The sequence below is a fragment of the Saccopteryx bilineata genome, chromosome 3 (genome assembly GCF_036850765.1).
Source record: "Saccopteryx bilineata isolate mSacBil1 chromosome 3, mSacBil1_pri_phased_curated, whole genome shotgun sequence".
Lineage (NCBI taxonomy): Eukaryota > Metazoa > Chordata > Mammalia > Chiroptera > Emballonuridae > Saccopteryx > Saccopteryx bilineata.
The window spans coordinates 155,357,429-155,380,082 of record NC_089492.1 but is presented as its reverse complement, the minus strand read 5'-3'; the positions used below and the strand labels follow the sequence as shown (position 1 = coordinate 155,380,082).

At 43.4% G+C, this 22,654-nt stretch overlaps 2 protein-coding genes across 15 annotated transcripts in view; one reads left to right on the top strand and one right to left on the bottom strand.

The window, feature by feature from the left end:
* The window catches only part of C3H2orf49 (chromosome 3 C2orf49 homolog), a 31,086-nt gene extending 29,336 nt beyond the window's left edge, over window positions 1-1,750 (top strand). For all 3 annotated transcript variants that reach the window (XM_066267885.1, XM_066267884.1, XM_066267882.1), the window contains one exon: window positions 1,596-1,750. The gene's annotated coding sequence lies outside the window, so the exon portion shown is untranslated. The remainder of the gene's footprint in view (window positions 1-1,595) is intronic.
* A 142-nt stretch (window positions 1,751-1,892) lies between these two features.
* Window positions 1,893-22,654, bottom strand: part of FHL2 (four and a half LIM domains 2) — a 75,421-nt gene continuing 54,659 nt past the window's right edge. For all 12 annotated transcript variants that reach the window (XM_066267869.1, XM_066267870.1, XM_066267874.1 and 9 more), the window contains 3 exons: window positions 10,884-11,053; window positions 7,976-8,162; window positions 1,893-2,830 (listed from right to left, as the gene is read on the bottom strand). In XM_066267869.1, the coding sequence (XP_066123966.1) occupies window positions 2,679-2,830; window positions 7,976-8,162; window positions 10,884-11,053 (509 nt within the window). In that variant the 3' untranslated portion in view covers window positions 1,893-2,678. The remainder of the gene's footprint in view (window positions 2,831-7,975; window positions 8,163-10,883; window positions 11,054-22,654) is intronic.

The following is a 22,654-nucleotide window of genomic DNA, read 5'->3' as shown; positions in this document are numbered from 1 at the left end:
GTCTAAGAAAACTGTCTCTTTCTCACAAACAGTATCCTGACTTGTTTTGCAGCTAAATACTGTCCATACGCCTCTTCTAGGCTCTGGGGCTGTAGGCTGAGGCTTTGTTCCTGGGGCTCAGGACCCTCTCCTCTCTGCTAAACTCTCTTCCTGCCACATGAGTCTCTCTGGGCTGCCGTTCACTCCGGGGAGCTGGGCAGCCCTCTCTACGTTTCCTCTTTTCCTAGTCTCAGTGTGGCTTCTTCAGTGTTCCTTGGTTAAAGAACTCTTAGTTTAGTTCAAAGTTGGTTTTTCCAGATGATGGTTCTTAAAATTAAGTTGTAATCCACTTTGGTTCTGGGAGTTAGAAGTTGGTACGTCCGCCTATACCATCGCCATCTTCCATAGTCTCAGCCATGAATTCTGAAAACTCTTTTCCCTGTCCCTCTCTCCTCTCCTGGCATGGTGGTGTACGTAATGTTGGATCACATTTCTCTGAGGCTCTGCTCATTCTTGATTCTTTTTATTTTTCTGTTTCTCAACTTTTGTGCTAGTTGTTTCATCTTCAAATTCACTGATTTTTTTTCTCCTCCTAGCTCACATTCCTTTTGTGAATTTATCATTTTGGTTATTGTACTTTTAGACTCCACAATTTACATTTGACTGTTTTAATGTTCACCTGTTTATTGGTGTTCTCATGCTGATTGATGATTGTTATATGTTCCTTTTATCCTTTAAACATGGTTTCCTTAGGTCTTTGAACATGTTCATAATATGTACTCAGCCAGGTTGGAGATTCTGCCTAAGCTCTTTCAGCAAATAGGACTCCTGTATACCAGTGGTCCCCAACTGTTTTTGGTCCATGGACCGGTTTAATGTCAGAAAATATTTTCACGGACCGGCCTTTAGGGTGGGATAGATAAATGTATCACGTGACCGAGACAAGCGTCAAGAGTGAGTCTTAGACGATGTAACAGAGGGAATCTGGTCATTTTTTAAAAATAAAACATCGTTCAGACTTAAATATAAGTAAAATGGAAATAATGTAGGTTATTTATTGTTTCTCTGTGGACTGGTACCGGTCCGTGGCCCGGGGATCACTGGGGACCACTGCTGTATACAACTTGGAGAGTGCTTTCAAGTAGGCTCCACATCTCTCTGATTGCTCCTGCATGGTAGCAACCCAGTCCATGCTTGTCATCTTCAGGCTCCCAGGGGTGAGGGTCACCCCAAGGGCTTTTCTTTTCCTGGTTTTCTCTGTTGAACCTCTGGTCTGCCCTTTTGTTACTGGTCCCCTCTAAATTGCTCGCCGCCAAGATCTTTACTGTTTTTGGCAAGTTGGGTAATTTAAGATTGAATATGTCTAGTGTGTCTGTGGTTTTATAAGGAATAGGTAAGATATTCCAAAATAACATTTGGAAAGATATTACTTTTGTTTGTTTTTTTAGGATTCTGATATATTTATTTTAAAAAGCACATTTGCAAGAATACTTTTATTATTATATTAGGAAGTAGAAGTTGGCAAAATAACTAACGATGCTAGATCTATACTTTCTAGGCAAAGTATAGAGTGTTATCACATGGCAGTGATCTCTCTTTTTTCTCTTTCTTTTCAGAAATACTGAGAGGCTCCCAGTGTGCCCTAAATTGCATAGGTGTTGAGAATGTCCAGATGAACAAGATATCATCTCTGGCCTCAAGGTGCTCATGTCCTTTTGCAATCCTTCACTTTCTGGGAGAGAAGGCAGGTCAGTGCAAGATCCTCGACTATGGGAGAGCTTGGAGCTCTGAGGGACCCTGAACTGCCTCCATTGTCACGGCTCATATCTGGGGTTTGTGTAACTATGTCACATGCAGAGAAAGAGAGTTTGGGGGCGGGAAACAAAGAGAAGGGAGCAAGGAAGAGGCCATGGTGCTAACTGAAGGCTTTTAAGTAAAAGGTGTCATACAGTTTAGTCCACATTGACCTAGCCCACCAGAGCTCACACATCAGACAGTGACTCATGGAACGTGCAATAAAGTGTTGTTTGTACTTAGAACCTTCATGTGTAATCATTACTTTACACCCTGCACCTGGATAACTCTACTGTAAGCCATATAACCTTGCTGTAGACCAGGGGTCCCCAAACATTTTACACAGGGGGCCAGTTCACTGTCCCTCAGACCATTGGAGGGCCGCCACATACAGTGCTCCTCTCACTGACCCCCGCCCAGTGAAAGAGGTGCCCCTTCTGGAATTGCGGGGGGGGGGGGGGGGATAAATGGCCTCAGGGGGCCGGCATGCGGCCCGCAGGCCGTAGTTTGGGGACGCCTGCTGTAGACCTTACAGAAGGTTACAGTTGTAAATACAAACTCTTCATTACCTTATGTAGTTTGGAAAGCTTGCAAGTCCGTGACATGTTAATTGCACTTAAATATTGAGTACACAGTGAAAGATACATTTATAAAGATATTTAAAAGGATTTTGGCACTTGGATTTGTCTTGCTTGATCAAAACCATCTTCCCACCTTAAGTTTCCATGGAGGTTTCCTCCTTCCCTGGGGCTGAACTAGTACAAAGAATGAAAGGGTGTGAACCGACGGGAATACCACTGAGAAGCAGGGGAAGTCTCAGTGTGGCTGGTGCACGCCAGACACAGGGCTGCCTGGCTGAGGAGGACAGTCTGTATGCCCGTGTGCGTCGCAGTGTTTGTGTTGACTCAGATGTCTTTCCCACAGTCGGGGCACAGGATGTCATCCCTCTCTGTGAGGAAGCCTCGGCCCACCAGGGACAGGGAGCACTTCTTGCAGTTAAAGCAGTCGTTATGCCACTGCCGCTCCTCGAAGGAGATGTACTTGGTGCCGCCAATTCCTAGTGACAGAGAAAAAGTGACACTGGTGAAAAGAGGAAGGGTGTTTCACCAGTCAGACTCAGTACCAGGACTGGAAAAGGGATTCTGGTTTGACCCAGTTCAGAGTGTGATTGCTGGGTATTGGGATCCATGTGAACATCAGACATCATGCAGAGCCTTGAGGAGTGCAGGAACATGCATACACTGGCTCCTAAGCTGTATGATAACAGTATAATTATAAAGAGCATATTGTGTACATTAGTTTCCCACCAGAATGAAACTCACTGAGACGAGGAGCTAATTTCCCGTCTCGATTTAATGAATCAAGTGCTAAAAGGGATTTTGAAGAGAAAAATGTTAACTTTCTCTGGAATGGTCAGGAAAGACCTCACAGAAGAAATGATCTGTGTGTGTGAGGGGCTGTCATGAGACAAGCTGCAGAGCACAGAGCTAAGGTGGTGGGAGCTGGGTAGGAGGTGCAGTGAGACTGGTGGAAGGAGGCACTAAGAGGTGAGAGCAGCTTATGAAGACGTGGGCTATAGAGAAAACTCTTATATTTTAAACAATGAAAAGGAACACATTTCAATTAGAGTGTCTGACTCTTGTTTGATGACCAGTTCTCATCCAATGTTTCTGGCACATGGACTGCTTATTACAGTATAGTTGTGTGTACTGCCACTGAGCCCTCTGAAATAAAGTGAAATCAAATTCATAATTATCTTAAAGTTGCAATCAATTTTGATGAAATTTAGATCAATGAATTCTAATTACAAAGAGTTCTTTCCAGAAATAAAGGTTCAATCTACCATATTAAAAACAACCACTCTGATTACTCCATTTCTGATAGTTTGAGATCTCAGCCTACCATGAGAAGTCTGTAATTCATTGAACAGTTTTGCTTTTGTACCTTAATTGATGAGGCTGATGTTAGGCATTAAACCTTTTTACATGAGGGAGACCTGAGGCCTCAGAGCTTATCCCCCTCAGCTAGGTAGTGACAGGATTGGGACTTCAATTTGTCCTGCAATGCAAGTTCTCTTTCCAATGCCACAGCACCTCTGCTATGCTAGCAACAATTTTCAACTCTTTTCCTAAATATCTTACAGTTTTAATAGAAGAGTTAAGCTGTCTAACCCGTGGTTGCACAGTGGATAGAGTGTCAACCTGGGAAGCTGAGGTGCAAGTTCAAAGGCCTGAGGTCACCAGCTTGAATGCAGGGTCACCGGCTTGAATGTGGGATCATGTCAGTGTTCACTGGCTTGAAACCCAAGGTCATTGGCTTAGGCAAGGGGTCACTGGCTCTGCTGGAGCCCCCTGGTCAAGCAAGGCACATATGAGAAGCAATCAATGAACAATTAAGGTGCCGCAACTATGAGTTTATACTTCTCATCTCTTCCTTCCTGTCGCTCCCATTCACTCTCTTGCTAAAAAAAAAAAAAGTAAAAGTAAAAGTAAAAGAATAAGAGTTACACTAAATAACCATTTTGTTATTTGATTACCTCTAATCCTAGACTCATAAGGGCTATGGAAGACCAACAAAGCCCAGGCCCTATCTCTGAGGCAGAACCAAACTAGTGATTTAGGCCAGTGGGTTTCAAACTTTTCTGCTTTTAAGACTTCCAGGTCATGGCCAGTTAAATCTTACCCAGGTAGTCATTTTTAAAGCTCCCCAGGTATTTTGAATATGCAGCCAAGTTTGAAGGGCAGTGGTTTAAGCAACACTTTAACTTGACTTAGGGGTAAGGGCTTTAGAACAGCTGGAAGACACAGGCAGACCTTGTTTTACTGCCCTTTACTGAGTTTCACAGATGTGAAGGCAAGGCCCTCCACCAGCAAAAGGATTACAACTTCTTTTATCATGATACCTGCTTTACTGTGGTGGTCTATTTTCTGATGGCTTTAGGCGACCCCTGTGTTTTGGTTATTCGACCCCCACCGGGGTCGCGACCCACAGGTTGAGAACCGCTGGTCTAGACCAAACCCGCAATATCTCCACGGTATGCTTATACTTCTTTTTCTTTTCAGCACTCTTGAGTTAACTGAGAAGCCAAGGGGCAGCTAGGAAGCCCCAGCACTTCTACCATTCCATGTTTCTCCTTTCTCCTTCCTTGGATAGGTCCTGCTATGTTGTGGCTCTGGGGCAAGGAGGTGCACTGGCAGGAGAGGATTTAAAAGAATGTTAGTGTGTGAGCGTTTTCCCAGGTGGAAAGCCTATTTTTCTAAGCTCCACTATTGCCTTAAAATGACAGCAGAGGGAGCAAGTGATAGGTGAGAGATCCAAAGATAGCCACGGGGAACAAATTCTCCTAAGGGCAAGATGGATGTGCAGTTAATTCTCATCACTTGAGATAGTTGTTCTATAAAGTCACTGTGATCACTGAATTAGCACATACTGAACCCCTGCTCCTAAGAGAAGCACAGGGTTTTTTAGGTTCCTATAAGCCTCGGCTTATACTATTTCCACCATCAATACAGAACCCTACATTATGTTTATTTCTTTTCAAAGACACCTTATTTAATACGTATTGTTGACTCATTAACAATGAACTTACAGCCAACAGTGACACAACTCAAGCCTGAAGGAAGCTCATACATAAGGTGCCTCACAGCCTTCCTGGGCTCAGGAGCAGACAACACTTCAGCACTACCCATGCGGGAGTGGGGGGGAAGCACTTAAAAACAGCAAAAATGCCAACAGAAAGCACCAGAAATGCAAAAAACATGGCACTGAACAGGTCAGGAAAAGGACCCCTATTTCCAATATAAGCTGGAACAAGAAGGCAGAGTGTCACCTTCTCCACCTTGACCGGCAAACATCCATGTCTGGGGACTCCAATTCTCACCCTACTTTGTGGGTCGTCTGCCAGTGACCATGGAAGTGCTATGAGTTTGGTATTGGAGTTACAAATAAATATTGGTAGTAAGCAAATTGGCAAATATGAACACTGAATTAAGCATCTCTGCACAGAAAGTTGGAAAGTATTATTTCAAATTTAGTTACAAAAATCATTTAAATTCTATTTAAAAAAAGTACTAAGTAAGGATCTACTAGAAGTGGTTTTGGTTTTTTGTGTGTGCTTTTTTTTTTTTTTTTTTTTTTTGTATTTTTCTGAAGCTGGAAACGGAGAGAGACAGACAGACTCCCGCATGCGCCCAACCGGGATCCACCCGGCACGCCCACCAGGGGCAATGCTCTGCCCACCAGGGGGCGATGCTCTGCCCCTCTGGGGCATCACTCTGTTGCGACCAGAGCCACTCTAGCGCCTGGGGCAGAGGCCAAGGAGCCATCCCCAGCGCCCGGGCCATCCCCGCTCCAATGGAGCCTCGGCTGCGGGAGGGGAAGAGAGAGACAGAGAGGAAGGAGAGGGGGAGGGGTGGAGAAGCAGATGGGCGCTTCTCCTGTGTGCCCTGGCCGGAAATCAAACCCAGGACTTCTGCACGCCAGGCCGACGATCTACCACTGAGCCAACCAGCCAGGGCGTGTGTGCTTTTTTTAAATTGATTTAAGACAGAGAAAGGAAGAGAGAGAGAGAGAGAAGCATTCACTTGTTGTTCCACTTAGTTGTGCACTCATTGGCTGCTCTGCGTATGTGCCCTGACTAGGGGTGGAACCTGCAACACTGGCATTTCGGGACAACGTTCTTACTGACTAAGCTAACCAGCCAGGGCCAGGATATATTAGAAATTTAATCTAGACTTACAACCTCATAGAATTGTTTAGGAATCTAGCTAGAAGTACATATTTGTTGCAATTTTAAAATTTCTCGGTAGGTTTCTAAGCATTAATATCTGTGTTTCAGACAATTAACTCTCCTCCTTTGGAGTCAAGTTTTCATTCTGTTTAGATTTCTAGTGTTTTGGTTTTTTTACAGTGCTACAATTTAACACACATACCTGAGACTTTACATTTAAAGTGCTTTTATGTAGCTTATATTGCTTTATAAAGCTTAATTTTACAACATTTACTTATACAGAAGTTACTATAGAAGAGCATTAAAGATTAATACATTAGGGCAGTAGACTTCATTTTTCCTTCTAAGTGCTGCCAAGGGAAATCTGTACATAAATGGCTGTCACTGGATATCTTAACATTGAAAAATTTAGATGCTATGCTTCTCTTTATAATTTCATGTGGGAACATGAGCTTTAGATTACACATGAGAAGAGAGAATTATTTTAGGGACCCGGGACTTTCTATATCCAGTGAGTGAGCTGAGTTAGGTGAACCTGGTTCTAGGCCTGAGGAAAAGGAAAGTCAAACAAGCGCAGGGAGAGTGTGGATGGTGAAGCTGCACAGGAATGCCGTTTAGCCAGGCCCCGTCCCTGTGTTTATACTGCATGTGTCTGCCATCTGCCCCTGACAGGGATCAGCTGAATGTCACGGAGTTGGGAAGCCTGTGTCATGGAACCTCCCACTCTTCCCTCCCAGCCTAGTCATCCCCTGTGTGGCAATACAGGGTGAACACTTAACAAGACTAGTCTGCTCCCCACACTCAATTTTTCAGCATGTTTCATAGTTTAGTTCGATGCCTAGTGTGCCAGCCAGATTTGGGGCTCTTACTTTGCCCAGCCCTTTGTGGGACATGAAAGGGCACTACCCACAACATGCCCTGTGCCCTCCTCCAGCCATGGCCTTGTGGTGGAAAAGTCTCCAGGCTGCTGTGGAGCATCCTCAGAACCCGGTGTACCCACTGAGCCTGAACATTGTCTGTGCTTATGTGCTTGTCACATGCTCTAGATCGCAGCTCTGGAGAGAAGAGAACCAAATGCAGAAGTAATAAAGTCTTGAGAACAGGCCGTTCACAGGGTCTTCAGAGACCAGGTGAGGTAAAGAGGAAGTGTTGCCTGTGGACGTGTCCACTGTAACAGGAGGAGAGCCAGATAGAACCGTCCTGAGGCCCAGACAGTAGGTACACGGGCACACCTCATTTCTGCGATTTGCATTACCACACTCTGTTGGGTTTTTAACAAATCTAAGGCAAGACCCTCCACCAGCAAAAGAGTAGGACTCACTTCAATGTGGGGGTCTGGAATTGAACCCACAATATTGCCCAGGTGCATGTGTGTGTCAGTAAACACTAAAATCATGCACCAGGTTCAACCTTCAGATGGCTCCATGAAGAAGAGCAGAGGCTGTACACCCTGGGGGTCCCTGAGACACTCACCACTGATGGGGTGGGTGCACCCAGCACACTTCTTGGCATACAGGTCGCAGAAGCAGCTCAAGCAGTAGGCGAACTCATCTCGGGACGTGAAGCGCTGCCCAGACAGTGGCTTCTTGCAGGCTGTGCACACAAAGCACTCCTTGTGCCAGGGCTGCTCCCGGTAAGTGACCCCTCCTGTGGTGATGGGCTGGAGGAGGCAAGAGGGCAAGGGTCAGTTTCCTGAGGCACAGTGGCCTCTGTTCTTCGCACACTTCCTTAGCCTCAGTCGTTGCCACGAGATGATGCAAGATCTGCATCCAGAAAGCATCCCGTTCTGTGTAAAAGTCACTAAGAAACTGCTTCACAGACATCACAGTCACCTTGGCTCACCCCTCCAACTGCTGCAGACCCAGGCTTTCCTGCTTGGGACTCAGGTACTAGGACATCTGCTCTCAGCCCCACAGAGGGATGCTGGGACTTGAGTGCCATGTCATAGGCAGCAGCGTGCTGCCTCATGGGCAGAGGCAGTGCTGGGAGGGGGGCCAGAGCCTGCATCAAGCAGACAGATCCCTGCACAACTGGGTCTGTTCATTGTGGAAGAGGTGACGCGCCCCTCAGACCAGTGCCTGCTGCCGCTGCACAGAAGGCGGCAGGGAAACAAGCCCAAAGCCTTCCTCCTCATATGTCTTCCAGTCTAGAGCAGTGGTGTTCAACCTGTCCCTACCGCCCACTAGGGGGCGTTCCAGCTTTCATGGTAGGCGGTAGCAGAGCAACCAAAGTATAAATAAAAAGATAGATTTAACTATAGTAAGTTGTTTTATAAAGATTTATTCTGCCAAACTTAGCAAAAATCCGACATAAAGTACTTGGTAAGTAATTATTATTATATGCTTTACCTTGCTGTAACTCTGTTTTATAAATTTTATAAAGTAAAGTTACTTCCCTACTTTATAAATCACCATTACTGTGGAACCAGTGGGTGGTTAAAAAATTTTACTACTGACAGGGATATAAAAGTGGGCAGTAGGTATATAAAAAGGTTGACTACCCCTGGTCTAGAACCTTTGCAAGAAGCCAGATAGACCAGAACTGGCCATTAATACCTCAGTTTGATCTACTATTTTCCTTTTTATATTGTTGCTTTTCATAGTCTATTAAAAGATGGATGGAGGATAGAACTGAGTAAGGTATCTCTGGAGCTGGCGGGTCTGAGCTTGACAGAGTGGATGGGGGAGTGGAAGGAAACACCCCCCTTAGCACTGTCTGGCAGTGTATTTTAACACTGCTGTAGGACCCAGTGCCTCCTTTAGTCCTTACATAAAGTATAACAGTCCTTACATAAAGACAGATTTTATTTCCATTTTGCAGATGAGTAAACTGAGACCCATAGAAATTGACTTGCCTGAGAACTCACAAAGGAGGAGCTAGAGTTCAGGACTTCCTTTTAGCCAGTATTCTTTTCGTTAAACTATAAGCCGTTAATAATCATCCTGTAAGCATTCCTCTAAGGAACAGAATTTATGCAAAATATATTGGCATGGCTACAGAAGGTGTTTATGTGTAAGATGTTCCCTTTGTCTGGAGTACACTCCCTGGCCCTCACTCTACTGAGATTCCATGTGCCCTCTCCTCCCCAGCATCACTCAGCAAACGTCAATGTCTCAGCACAGGTGAAGCTGTCTTAGAGAATACTCCCTAAACACCGCCATGGTCCCCCACTCCTCAGATGACTTCACATAGTCCTTGAAAGTTTGACATCAGAGTACATTTCCACCCAGACTGGGTCTGTCCTTTCCCCCATTGTACCCTCGGGCCCCGGAGTGCCTATCAGGGTGGGAGGGATAGGCGCACCTGACATGAATGCTGGCGTATGTGCTGATGGGCACACAGGAGGTGTGCCTGCATTTCCACAATGGAATAGGACAATGAGTGGGGGAGGGGTGGCAGAGGATGGAGAACAGCTGACGTGAACTCTCCTTGGATCTCAATGAGAAAAATAAAGAGCAGAGAAGATTCCCAACATAAACATAGGAGTGAGCTGCCATCCAAGGACAGAGGGTAAATAGTACATAAATAGCACAACACAAAAGGGAAAATGGAGAAACAGAATTCAAAATAGTAGTAAAAAGTGGAAATGAGGGGAAGAAACAGAAAGGCTAAAGAAAAAGGGTAATACTCTGCCCTCTGAAGAGGCACAGGCAGGCAGGGCACTCCAGCCTAGCTGTCCTGCCCCGCTGGTGACATGGTGTCACAGTGCAGTCAAGAAAGGGCAGCAGCCAAACAGTCTGCACCAAGTTCTACAACTGGCACTGCCCAGGGCAAGGCCAACGATGAAGGGCATAACTCAACCCAGTCCACAGTGTCAAGCCAGTGTGTATAAGAGAACACTGCAGCAAACAAGTACACCCTGGAGGGCACTGACGGCAGGGCTGGCAGGAGGGAGAGGCTTCTCACAGGTGCAGGGTTCCTTTTCTATCTCTAACCTAACAGCCATGATAGACACAGCACGCCGCCCACTGGATAAGTCATTCATACTCTGCCCCTACCCGAGGGGTGAGCCTTCTCCCCTTACTTTTCCCTCCCTCCTTCCTCTCCTCCCTCCCTCTCACTAAGTTTAGCCTTGGGTTCTGGCTTCAAGGAGAGCAGTATAATAAAGATAGCTTTGGAATAATAAGTTCTCCTTAACATCAAGTCATAAATGAGAAATGTTTGGAAATGGTCCAAAAGAAGGAAGGGATAAAGGACTTTTTAAATCTCAAATCACAACTGTGCTTGCGTGACTGATGGACCCGATGTGCAGAACAACATCAGAATTATGGGATGCAGGTGCGAGGGGCATAACTTTCACCTGTTCAAGGCTCACAGCTGGCATCTCTCAGAAAGAGCCAAACTGGCTCAAGTGTGTAAGGCCTGGGGCAGAATCAGATACCTTTTTGCACTGGACACACTGCAAGGCATACTGTTTCTCATAGCAGGGCACACAAAAATTCTGGTTGTCCTTAGGGATGAAGCTCTTGGTTCCAATGGGCTGTTGACAGCGGTGGCAGACGAAGCAGGTCTCGTGCCAGCTGCTGCCCTTGTATTCCATCTTGCGGGTACCTGTGTGAAAGCCAAGAGCACAGTGGTGCTGTGAGGTGGCCGGCAGGGGTCCCCACAGTCTGCACTGACAACCTGTCACCATCTAGTTTTGTGACCACAGGAAGTAGTCCTTTTAGCTTCCGAAGGCTTGCCTATAATTGGGAATCATTTCTATGGTGTATACAGCAGGGACTTGTTCTGATGGTTCATTATTAGACACCCAGCTCCTAGAACATCTGCACACACTCAAAATATATTTATCCACATGACATGAAAACAAAACTGTCTCTCTTGGCATTGCAAAACATAAAGAGAAACCTGGCAGAGCTAGACTAATCTTTACCGAATGTGAATTTTGGAGCACAGAACCCTGTTCGTAAACAGCCCCCTGCTTCTCAGTGGAATGGAAATGGCTAAGGTGTGAAGGAACACGGTGTCCAGCCAAATTCAACGAGGTGCCTCTCCATCGCTCACTTCATGAGGCCATGGGGCAAACCAAGTAGGATGGACCCTGTGCTTTAAGGTGCTGCCATTAAAATCCTGCCCCATAATGCTCGGCTGTTCTAACACCACATGTCCATTAGAGGAACTGTTATCATGTGAGACGTTTACTTCTTCAAGGCGATTCAGACAGAGAACTGAAGGGCTTTCTTGCTCGCCCCACCCCCACCACCAAGCTTGACTCATAGCAGATGCGCAATACTTGTTGATTAATGTTTCCCATATTTCACCAAAAAAAAAAAAAAAAGTGTATTTATTGAAAAACATGGTTCAAGACAGGTATATGGAAAAGAAGATTTGCGGCACCCTACACACAGCTAGGGGGTGGGTCCAGACTGCCACCTGCTGGTGACTGAGTCTTCCCAGCCCCCTCCCCTTACCACAGTCCTCCACAGCTGCTGTCACTCTGCCACGGCAGGGTTGAGTTGTGACAGAGCCCATGTGGTCTACAAAGCCCGAAATATTTATCTGGTTCTTTATGGAAAAATTTTGCCAGCCCCTGGGCTCACATAAAGGATGGTTACTGTAGAGTGATGCCAACTGGGGGTCAAGGAGCAAGAACAGTCCTGCTGAGAGGGAGACTGCCTGCTCTGGAGCCAGGGGCAGCGCTCAGGAGATGGCACAGGCAGCACAAGTCAGGGCCTTACAGTCCTGTAATGCAATGGCCTAAGTAAGGGCTGTGTCTCAGCTGGTGGGCAAGTTGGTGAGATGTGCATGACTCAAATAATAGAATATGCGTTGAGAATCATTATGCGATCAAGGTACTAGATGCCATTTTTGAGTCATTCTCTCAGCTTCCTGTACTTCAAAGATCAGCCATTTGGGTATCATCTCCCATAAGGTAATAAAAAACCCAGGGAATTCTTTGGGGGGGGAGTAGAACATAGTGACCAAAGCCTATGGAATTCACTCACAGGGTGATGAACCCTGAAATGAGGACAATTATAGTAAGCAGTTTAATTTCAGGTAAAAATGGTGGAAGGATTTTAATGTAAATTCTAGATTGATTCACTTTGGTCTCTGGGGGTTTATTTCCCTACATATACCTTTGTCATTTGTTCCTTTACTCTCTGACCTTCTCTCTGATCAACGAGCATAGAGACCCTAAGCAAGATCATATAAGTGCATTCTTGGTATCTTCTAAAATAAGTCTTATATCAACAATAGCGCTCAGGAAACTGTACTGTCCTTTGTAGGGAATCCACTGGGCAATTCCAGCCCAAACTGGGTGGCAGGCAAACATCTGAGAGATGCAATTTACAGACCCTCAAAAGTATTGTACACATGGCCAGCAGGTGGCAGCAAAGTTCCTTCTTCTAACTCTAACAGTATCTGCACTTGAGACCAACTCCCCAAGAAGACAGGAGTGTCTTTTTCTGATTCAAATAAGCCAGCTAGAAACCAGAAACTTGTTGAGGTATTAGTGACCATGTGAGTCTGCTCAGAGGCCTTGGTGCTTCGGCAAGAAGCCTCTGCAAACAAGGTCTCAGCATTTTATCAATGAGAACTGTGGTGGGTGCAAGCCCAGGTGACTTTTGCACTTAGAATATGCCTCTTGTCCTATCTATTTACAGTATTTTTCCCATGGATAAGATGCACCCTATTTTTAAAAAATTTGGGGTTTAGAAACTGGATGCATCTTATACAGTGGTTGTAGATTTTTTTTACTTGCATTTCCCGCTTTTTCGCATTTGTTGTCTTTGCGCTCATTGTTTCGAACTTGTTACCAGTATATTACAGAAGGTTACGTTTGGCCATGTTCTGCCCAGAAATGGCTCAGAAAAGATTTTCGTACAGTACTGAATTCAAGTTAAAAGTGATCCAGTTTGCAAAAGTGAATAGAAATTGTGCTGCTGAACGTAAGTTTGGTTCTCCTCCAACTGAGAAATCAATCTGAGACTGGCTACGGGAAGAAGAAACCCTACTGAAAACCACGGCAGAAGAAGTCCATGTAGGCAGGTCAGCAAAATGGCCTGATTTAGAGAGGGGATTGAAGAGACGGATTGAAGAGCAAAGGGCAATTGAAATTCTTGTGCCCACAAAGATGGGCAAGAAGAATTGCTGATGAAAAAGAAGTTACTGATTTCAAAGGACACAACTGGTGCTTCAGGTTCATGAAACAGAATGGACTAAGCATGCGTACACGCACCATACTTGTCCAAAAGATGCCTGGAAGCTATGAGCAGAAGGTCCTTGAATTTCATCATTTTGTCATTCAATGTCAGAAGACACATCAGTTTGAATTGGAACAGATTGCAAGTGTGGACAAAGTCCCCCTTCAATCTGATGTCCCAAGTAACAGAACTGTTGATAAGAAGGGGGTGAAAACTGTAACTGTGAAGACAAGTGGACATGAAAAGAGCCATGATACAGTTGTTCTAGCTTGTTGTGCTGATGGAACCAAGCTGCCTCCTATGCTGATTTTCAAACACAAAACAATGCCAGAAGAAGACATTCCTAGAGAAGTGATTGTCCACGTTCATGACAAGGGTTGAATGGATCAGGATGGGATGAAGATCTGGTTTGAGAAAGTTTAGAGAAGATCACGTGGGCTCTTATCCAAACCTGCCCTATCAGTGCTTGATCAGTTCAGGGCACACATAACAAAAAACACAAAGAAAACTGCTGCAGAGCAAAAAACAAAACTTGCCATCATACCTAGAGGCTTAATATCCCAGCTCCAATCACTTGATGTCAGTATTAACAAACCCTTCAAAGTTGCCATGAGAGATGAATGAAACCAATGGATGAAGTCTTCTGGGAACAATTCGACACCAGCAGGAAGAGTGAAGGAACCAACTATAGGAGAAGTTTGTACCTGGGTGAAAAGATCCTGGGATCATATCAAGATTGAGATCATTGTCAAGTCACTTAAAAAGTGTGGCATTTCAAATGCCATAGATGGAACTGCAGATGAGGCAATATATGAAGACAGTGATTCGTCATCAGACACAAATGAGGACAAGCTGATAGATGGGAGTTTTGACAGTGATGAGGAGTTGTATGAATTTTATGGTGAATAAAACTTGAGTTCAATAATTTTATGTAATACATTTCTTTTCAAATTTTGGGCCCCAAAATTAAAGTGTGTCTTATACATGGGAAAATGTGGTAACTTCAAAAGCACACGGATACTCTGCCCTGCTGTTTATCTTGATTTGGTGGTAGCACTTAAAAATCAGACAGAAGCAAGGAAGCAAGCACTATGATGATCCTCTTGTTTTTCTGTATTTACACAACCCAGGCTTTTCCTGCACTCGGCCTTTTCTGATTTATCTGTGAGCTGAAATTGAGTTCATCTTTCAAGACTGCTCAAATGTGTCACCTCGAGCATCCCTTTCCTGACTCTGTTGCCCTTGGCACATTTGTCCATCAGAGAAAGTTTTACAAAAGCTTCTCCAACATTCCCATCTAAAAACTCTCCAACAACAGAGCACAGGGAGATGCACATCACTGAGAGTGCGGAACAGGTATTCCAAGGGAATGGTCTGAGCCCTCCCTTGATTCAGTCCACCAGCATCATGAAATGTCTTGGCAATCTCAAAAAATTTAGGGAAGTTTCACGGCCTATTCTGTTATATACTTGTGTCTATCTTCATCTAAAATGCCAGTGATGTTATTTAATGTTTTGCTTCTGGATCTTGGAATTACGTCCTAGCTCTGGGAAGCTGCATCTTTTTTCCCCATATACCCTGGTCCGCTCCTGTCAGAGCAGCAACAGCTGGACATGCCTGTGGTCTGCAGGTCAGTCTCCCCAAGGCACACTCCTGGAAGACAGGGCCCAAGTCTTGCTCACAGTTTCATGTCCTTAGCTGACTCTGCCCAATGTCTTCACACAGACAATACCTTCTCCTCACTAAGATCCAAACGGAAGTGTCACACCCTGGACCGCCCTGTCTAAAGCAGCCCACACATCCTCCATCCCTTCTCCTCGCCCAAGTTCACTCCTGGAGCTGTCCTTAGTGGGTGACAGCATCTGGGAGCTGGGCCCCATGTGGTGCCTCCTGAGTATGAAGCAAACATCTGCCAGGCTGTGGAGCTGAAGCCACATTGTTTTCTGAAACCACAGACAATAGCACGCGAGATGTCCTGACCTTCCCTTTCCTTCACAGAAGAGATTGTGTACAAGTTAATGTTCGATTCTTATGTGTTGTCTGATCATGATTGTTTTTTTTCTTCCCAGTAAACACCAAGAGAAATGGAATGTGTGATGGTTAATTTTATGTGTCAATTTGTCCGGCTTTGATGCCCAACTGTTTGACTGTACACCAATCTAATATTGCTGTCAAGGTACTTTAGAGATGTGATTAACTGAGTAGACTTTGAATAAAGCAGATGACTCTCCAGGTGTGGGTGGGCTTCATCTAATCAGTTGAAGGCCTTAAGAGCAAAGCCCAAGGTTTCCTCAAGTAGAAGGAATTCTTCTCAAGACTGCAAGAGAAAGACCCATCCTGAGTTTACAGCTAAGAGATTCAGACTCAAGGCTGAAGTATCAACTCTGACCTGAGTCTCCAGTCTGCACAGCCACCCTGCAGTCTTGGGACTTGCCAGACCCCAGCTGTGTGAGCCAATTCTCTCACTCTAGAGAGAAGTTCCAGTTCCCAGAAACATGCTCGCTTTTTATGTCATGGTTGGTGCTAAGGGTTAATATCTTGATTGGGCCTGGACTGAGACTGTAAAATAATTTCTGAAAATCACTGTAGAAAAACTTCTGAGACTTGGGTCTTCTTCTCCCACCTCGTCAGAAAGGAAAACGAAGTCTTAGTGAGGGAATTGACCACTGAGAAGTGAGAACCATAAAACAGGAGACTAGATGACCAGATGACCCAGCTCCCAGATGACCCAGCTCGGTTGGTTTCTAACCTTTCCCTGAGGAGGAGAGAAAGGGACAGAGCGCCACAGCAAGGGAGAACCTAGGACGGACTCTGCGGTGGGAGTGACAAATCTCCAGTGGGGGTCCCCACTCAGCAAAGACAGGGGCAAAGTTGGAGAGGCATTAGCACAGTCAGTGGAAGAGGGGCTGAGTCACTGAGGAGATGTGCTCCTGCCGGGTAGGAAATAACCCTCGGAACGCCACATCTGCCCTACTGTTCTGAATTCAAAGTAACTCAGACTGATGGAGGCTTGGGGTGTAGGGGAGAAACCAAGGTCTAAACAGCTGTAAGCAGCCGATGTCACACAGCTACTGATGAGCATGGTGAGGACAGTGGGCTCCTGATGCTGTGGCACAGGCGTGGGTTCCAGGCTGTCACTGGAGGTGACCCAGCACTGCTCTGCACCCCCACTAGCTAGGTGTGCATGCCCAGCACTGCAGCGGTCTACTTTGTGTGTCCCCCGCTTCTCCACCTCCAGAATAACCACCTTTGCCACAGTGGAAGGAAGTGAGTGACATCCAGACCCACAAGTTCCCTGCCCGCCTGTCTGTGGCTGGGTCCTGATGCTGCTCAGCCCCACTATCTCCCGGGGTGGCCATTCACAGCCTCTGGTTTCTTCACTGGTGAGCGGAGACAGATGAACCTGAAGGTCATTTTAGCTTAAAATTGTCAGAGCTTTTACAATTCTGTGTTGTGTAATTTAACAAGGTTCTCAAAGTGCCCGAGCTGGGACATTCTTCAACACCTGCACGGTGCCCTGTCACCAAATGCACCATGAGCTGCCTCTTAAAGACCTCACCTTCCCCCATGGGCTCAGTGGTCACCGCTGCAAGTGCTATAATGGCCTGTGCACCTTCCACCTGCCCCAGGAGCTCCAGTGTGACCTGGATGGCCTGGGACTTCCTCCCTTGGGCCTGAGAAAGACTCCTAGCTGGACCCAGTTCTCCAGGTAAGGGAAGGAAGGGAAGGAACCAGAGAAGCAGAGGGGCCCACAGGGCTTTCTTGCAAAAGGGCAGAGCATCGCTGAGGAAGTGCAGACAAACAGATCCAGAAGGCGCACAGAGGGGATGAAGAAGGCAGGACTAGGCAGGGAGTCCACCCTGATGGAGGGACAACTGAATGTGGGATCTGGAGGATGGGGACAGAATGAGGACTGGAGGAGTTTGCTTTCAGTCACCCAGGGAACCTTCCTTGGGCTCTGGTCATGAAAACCTAGTAAAGAGTTACTCTGTTTTGCAATTAATTCTGTGGTTCTTATTGTACTATGACTGCTGTGTCTCTGCCCATGACTCCCCATAGGACAGGATGGCAGGTCACCCTGCTTTTACATGGGCTTTAGTTTGCATTCCCACCATAACCACATTTGGGGCCCCCAGTTCCAACATGTGCAGTGTTAACGTGATTTTGTAGACGCCTTTCTGCCTATATTTTCCACCACTGGAAGCCGCCACAGTGGCTCCAGCAGGGCTATGGGGATGTCACTCTGGCTGTTTATTCCTTGTGATAGTATGTCGCAGTTATTTTTAAGATGTATTGACCAGACAAATGTAGCAGCAATAGAAACCATTTGACTGAAGACCTAATTATGGCCCTGCACTTTTTAGAAATGATTTATCCAATAGACCTTCCTAAAATAATACTTCCCACATGTCAGTCTCCTTCTCGGAATATTTCAGTATCCTCATTGTCAAAACAAAGCAAACTAAAAATAAATGAAAAAATCCAGAGCCTGGCAGTCAGTCTTGCACTAAAGAGCTGAGAGTCTAACTCTAAATTACCTCTGTAATCAACTCTCTCCATATAAACGTGACTCCAACTACTGTATGAAGTATGACTACTCAGCAGACCACCTTAGTTTATAAAAATTAGCATTTGCTGTATTGACACAACAGTCAAAACCTCAGCTTAGGTTCATATGACACCTATTATTGCATTCATGAGTATAGTGAATTTAATTAATTTTTAAAAGTTATTTATTTATTTTAGTGAGGGGGAGGGAGAGAAACATCCATTTGTTGTTCTATTTATTTATTTTTTAGGCCAGGGCCTGAATTTTAAAAATTACTTTTAAGATATAAAACTCAACACCAGGAAGACAAACAATCCAATTTAAAAATGAGCAAAGGACATGAACAGACACTTCTCCAAAGAGAATATATATGTAGAAAAATATTCAACATCACTAATCATTACAGAGATACAAATTTAAAAAAACCAATGAGATATCACCTCATATCTGTCAGAATGGCTATCATCAATAAATCAACAAACAAGAGTGCTGGCGAGGTTGTGGAGAAAAGGGAACCCTCCCACACTGCTGGTGGGAATGCAGACTTGTGCAGCCACTGTGGAAAACAGTATGGAGATTCCTCAAAAAATTAAAAATGGATCTGCCTTATGATCCAACTATCCCACTTCTAAGAATATATCCTGAGGATCTCAAAACACTAATTTAAAAGAAGAAATGCACCCCTATGTTCATTGCAGCATTGTTTACAATAGCCAAGATCTCAAAACCACCCAAATGTCCATCATTGGATGAGCAGACAAAAAGCTGTGGTACATTTACACAATGGAATACTATGTGGCCATAAAAAGGAAGGAAATCTTACCTTTGGAAACAGCATGGATGGACCTGGAGATTATTGTGCTGAGTGAAATAAGCCAGTCAGAGAAAGACGATTAACATATGATCTCACTTATATGTGGAATCTAATGAATACAATCAACTGAGGACAAAATAGAAACAGAGGCAGGGTCACAGGGACCAGAAGGAGAGCTGTCAGAGGGAAGGGGAAGAGTAGAGTGGATCAAAGAAGGTGAAAGGATTACCTAAAACATATATACATAACACATATATACAGACAGCAGGGTAGCAATAGCCAGAGGGAGAGGGGAGGACGGTAGGTTGGAGGAGGGGCAGAGTGGAGGAAGATGGGCAGAAAGACTTTGCTGGGAGGGGGCGTGATGTAGTAGTGCGTAGATGGGGTTAAATTGAGTTGTATACTTGAAACTTCTATGATTAGGCAACCCATGTCATCCCAATAAATTAAAAAATAAATCACTTTTAAGGGGCCTTTGTGTTTGGTTCTGCTTATTAATGTAGCAAGCTGAACTCCATTAAACTACTTTAGAAATTTTAATATATTTTCTATCCCTTTAAACTACCTCAACTAACAAACTGAAAGTAATTGCTGTTTAACTAAATTTAAATGATAAATATGGAAAATCACAAGATATCTCAAATGTCAAAACACTTTATCAATTAAGAAACTTTCAGTTTAAAATCTCAATCCTAAATCACTTACTCAACTGTACTTTAAATCAGAATTACAAGATTAATTTACTCTTTAGACCAACTTTATTTTTAAATTTTTAAAAAAGATTTTATTTATTCATTTCAGAGAGGAGAAAAAGAAAGAAAGAGAAGAGGGGGAGGAGCAGGAAGCATCAACTCCCATATGTGCCTTGACCAGGCAAGCCTGGGGTTTTGAACTGGTGACCTCAGCATTCCAGGTCAATACTTTATCCACTGCACCAGCATATGTCAGTCTAGACCAGTGTTTCCCAACGTGAGGCCCACGCCCCACAGGGGGGCAATTCGATAGTTAAGGGGGGCAATTTGAAAATGGACTCGACACGACTTTAACTCTTTCGCCCCGGGCCATTTAAATGCAATGCTAGATATCGGTGCCAAATTTAACAAAAAATGCAATTCTTAAATAATTGCGGTAAATAATTATTAAGTATAATTTCGTTTGATGAGACCAAAATATCAACTGGGTGATTGGCGTCGTCAAGTAGACTTCGTCCTGGGTTCCCCGCGGAGCGTGCCGTCTGCCACGGGGAACCCCGGACGTTTTAAAAACTCGCTAAACAACAAAGTTATTCTCACCTAACTGGCCCATCACAACTTCTGTAGTGTTTCACATCATTCAGTTGGTGTTAATTTGAAATAAGTGTCAGTCAAAACTGTTGTAAAAGCTAGTTGATTTAATAAATATACATATATATAGTATAGATATAATTGGTAAGTATTTGATTTTATTTTTATCAATATTAAACTCTTTATTAAGTACTTCTTGCATCGAGGCTAGAAAGCACTAATATTTTATAAATATTATTGGGGCTATAATAGTGCATGCATGACAATTTTAATTTTAAAAGCATAACTTTCCAGAAAATTTTGTCAAGTGGAAAAAATATAGATACCTTTTGATTTGCGGTGGTAGTGTAATAAATGTGTTATATGCATTTAAATAAATATGAATTTTTAGTATACGTTTACTCTATGTCACATTGAATATATTTTAACACATATTTTAATATTAGTTTTTAATTGATCTTATTTTTATTTCTTATAGCCCATAGTAAAATGAGTGGTGCAAGCAAGAAAAAAACTCATCAATATTCAGAGGAATATTTAAAATTTGGGTTCATACCTGCTGTTCACGATGAGCGGATTCCTTTTTGTCTTTTATGCCAGCAATGCTTGACCAACAAATCAATGAAACGAGGTCGCATTTGAAGGCAAAACATAGTGCTCGTATTAATTCAGATTTGAGTTACTTTAAAACTTTAAAGAAAAATTTTGAAAAAAGAACAACATTAAAGTCTCTATTTACTGCTCATACTTCAACTAATAATCGTGTTCTTGAGGCTAGTTATCAAATTTCTTTATTCATCGCTAAAACTGGAGAAAATCACACTATAGGAGAGAATTTAATAAAACCTTCAATATCAGCATTTCTTAAAACGGTTCTTGAAAAAGATGACAAAGTTGTAAAAGCTATGCCACTCAGTAACAATACTGTTAGCAGAAGAATAGATGAAATGAGTGAGGATATTGAAAAACAACTTATTGAAAGCTGAAAACAAGAAAATTTTCCTTGCAAATGGATGAATCAACTTTGAGAGACAGTGAGGCAGTATTGATAACTTATGTAAGATATATTGATAAAGGACATTTTGCTGAAGAAATGTTGTTCTGTAAAAGATTAGAAAGCACCACTACCTCCAAAGATATATATAATAAGCTAAAAAACTACTTAGATGTCAATGATATACCAATGAAAAATATAACATCTTGTACTGCAGATGGTGCTCCCAATATGATGGGCAAGAAAAATGGCTGCTTAAAATTGATGAAAGATGCGAATCCAGAAATGATTCTTGTGCATTGTGTTATTCATAGGGAAAACTTGGTAGCTAAAAACATCTCACCTGTTCTGAATGAAGTATTACATACAGTAATAAAGTGTGTTAATGCTTTTAAAGCTAGTGCCAAATGTGAGCATCTTTTCAAGCTATTTTGTGAAGAACAAAATGAAGACCATGTGAGACTTTTACTTCATACTGAAGTAAGATGGCTATCTAAAGGAAACTGTTTGAAAAGATTTATGGGACTGGTTGATACTCTTAGTGATTTTTTAAGCGACAAACCTGAAATGAAGTATTTGTTAACAATAGATGGTAAAGCATTTGTGAGTTATTTAGCTGATATCTTTGAAAAACTAAATATATTAAATAAGCAACTTCAAGGAACAAATAAAAGTCTTGTCGATGCAAAAGCAAAGAAATTTGGTTTCATTACCAATATTGAGTTATGTCAGAAACATATTAACAATAAAAACTTTAAACAGTTTCATTGGCTCCAAAAATGTGAAGTAACTGATACCGCTTTACTTGTTATTGTCAATCATTTGAATATTCTATCGGCTGATTTAAAAGAAAGAGTTTCTGATTTAAAACAAATTGATTTCCCAACATGGATGATGCAGCCAATGTTCGTGGATTTGTCTGATATATCAAATATGCTGTATCAAGAAGAACTCGCAGAATTGCAAAATGATGAGTCAGTTAAAGCTTTATTTAATATCAAAGGAGCGATGGCATGGCTTTGTGAGGAAACAGAAATGAAATACCCAAATTCAACCGAATGTGCAAGAAAACTATTGCTATCGTTTCCATCTTCATTTTTAGCTGAATGTGGATTTAGTGCTGTAAATGATTTACTGGTAAAAAACAGAAATCGGCTGGATGTAACACAACATGGAGACTTGAGACTAAAGCTAACCAAATTGGAACCTAATATACAATCTCTGTGCAGCAAGCATCAAGCACAAGGATCACACTAAATTAAAATAATAAATTAATATAGAAAAATCTGTATTAAAATTATTTGGAATTTAAATTTCTGTTTTTCATTATATGTTTTGAAATTTTACTTACTGTGTTTTGTTAACAA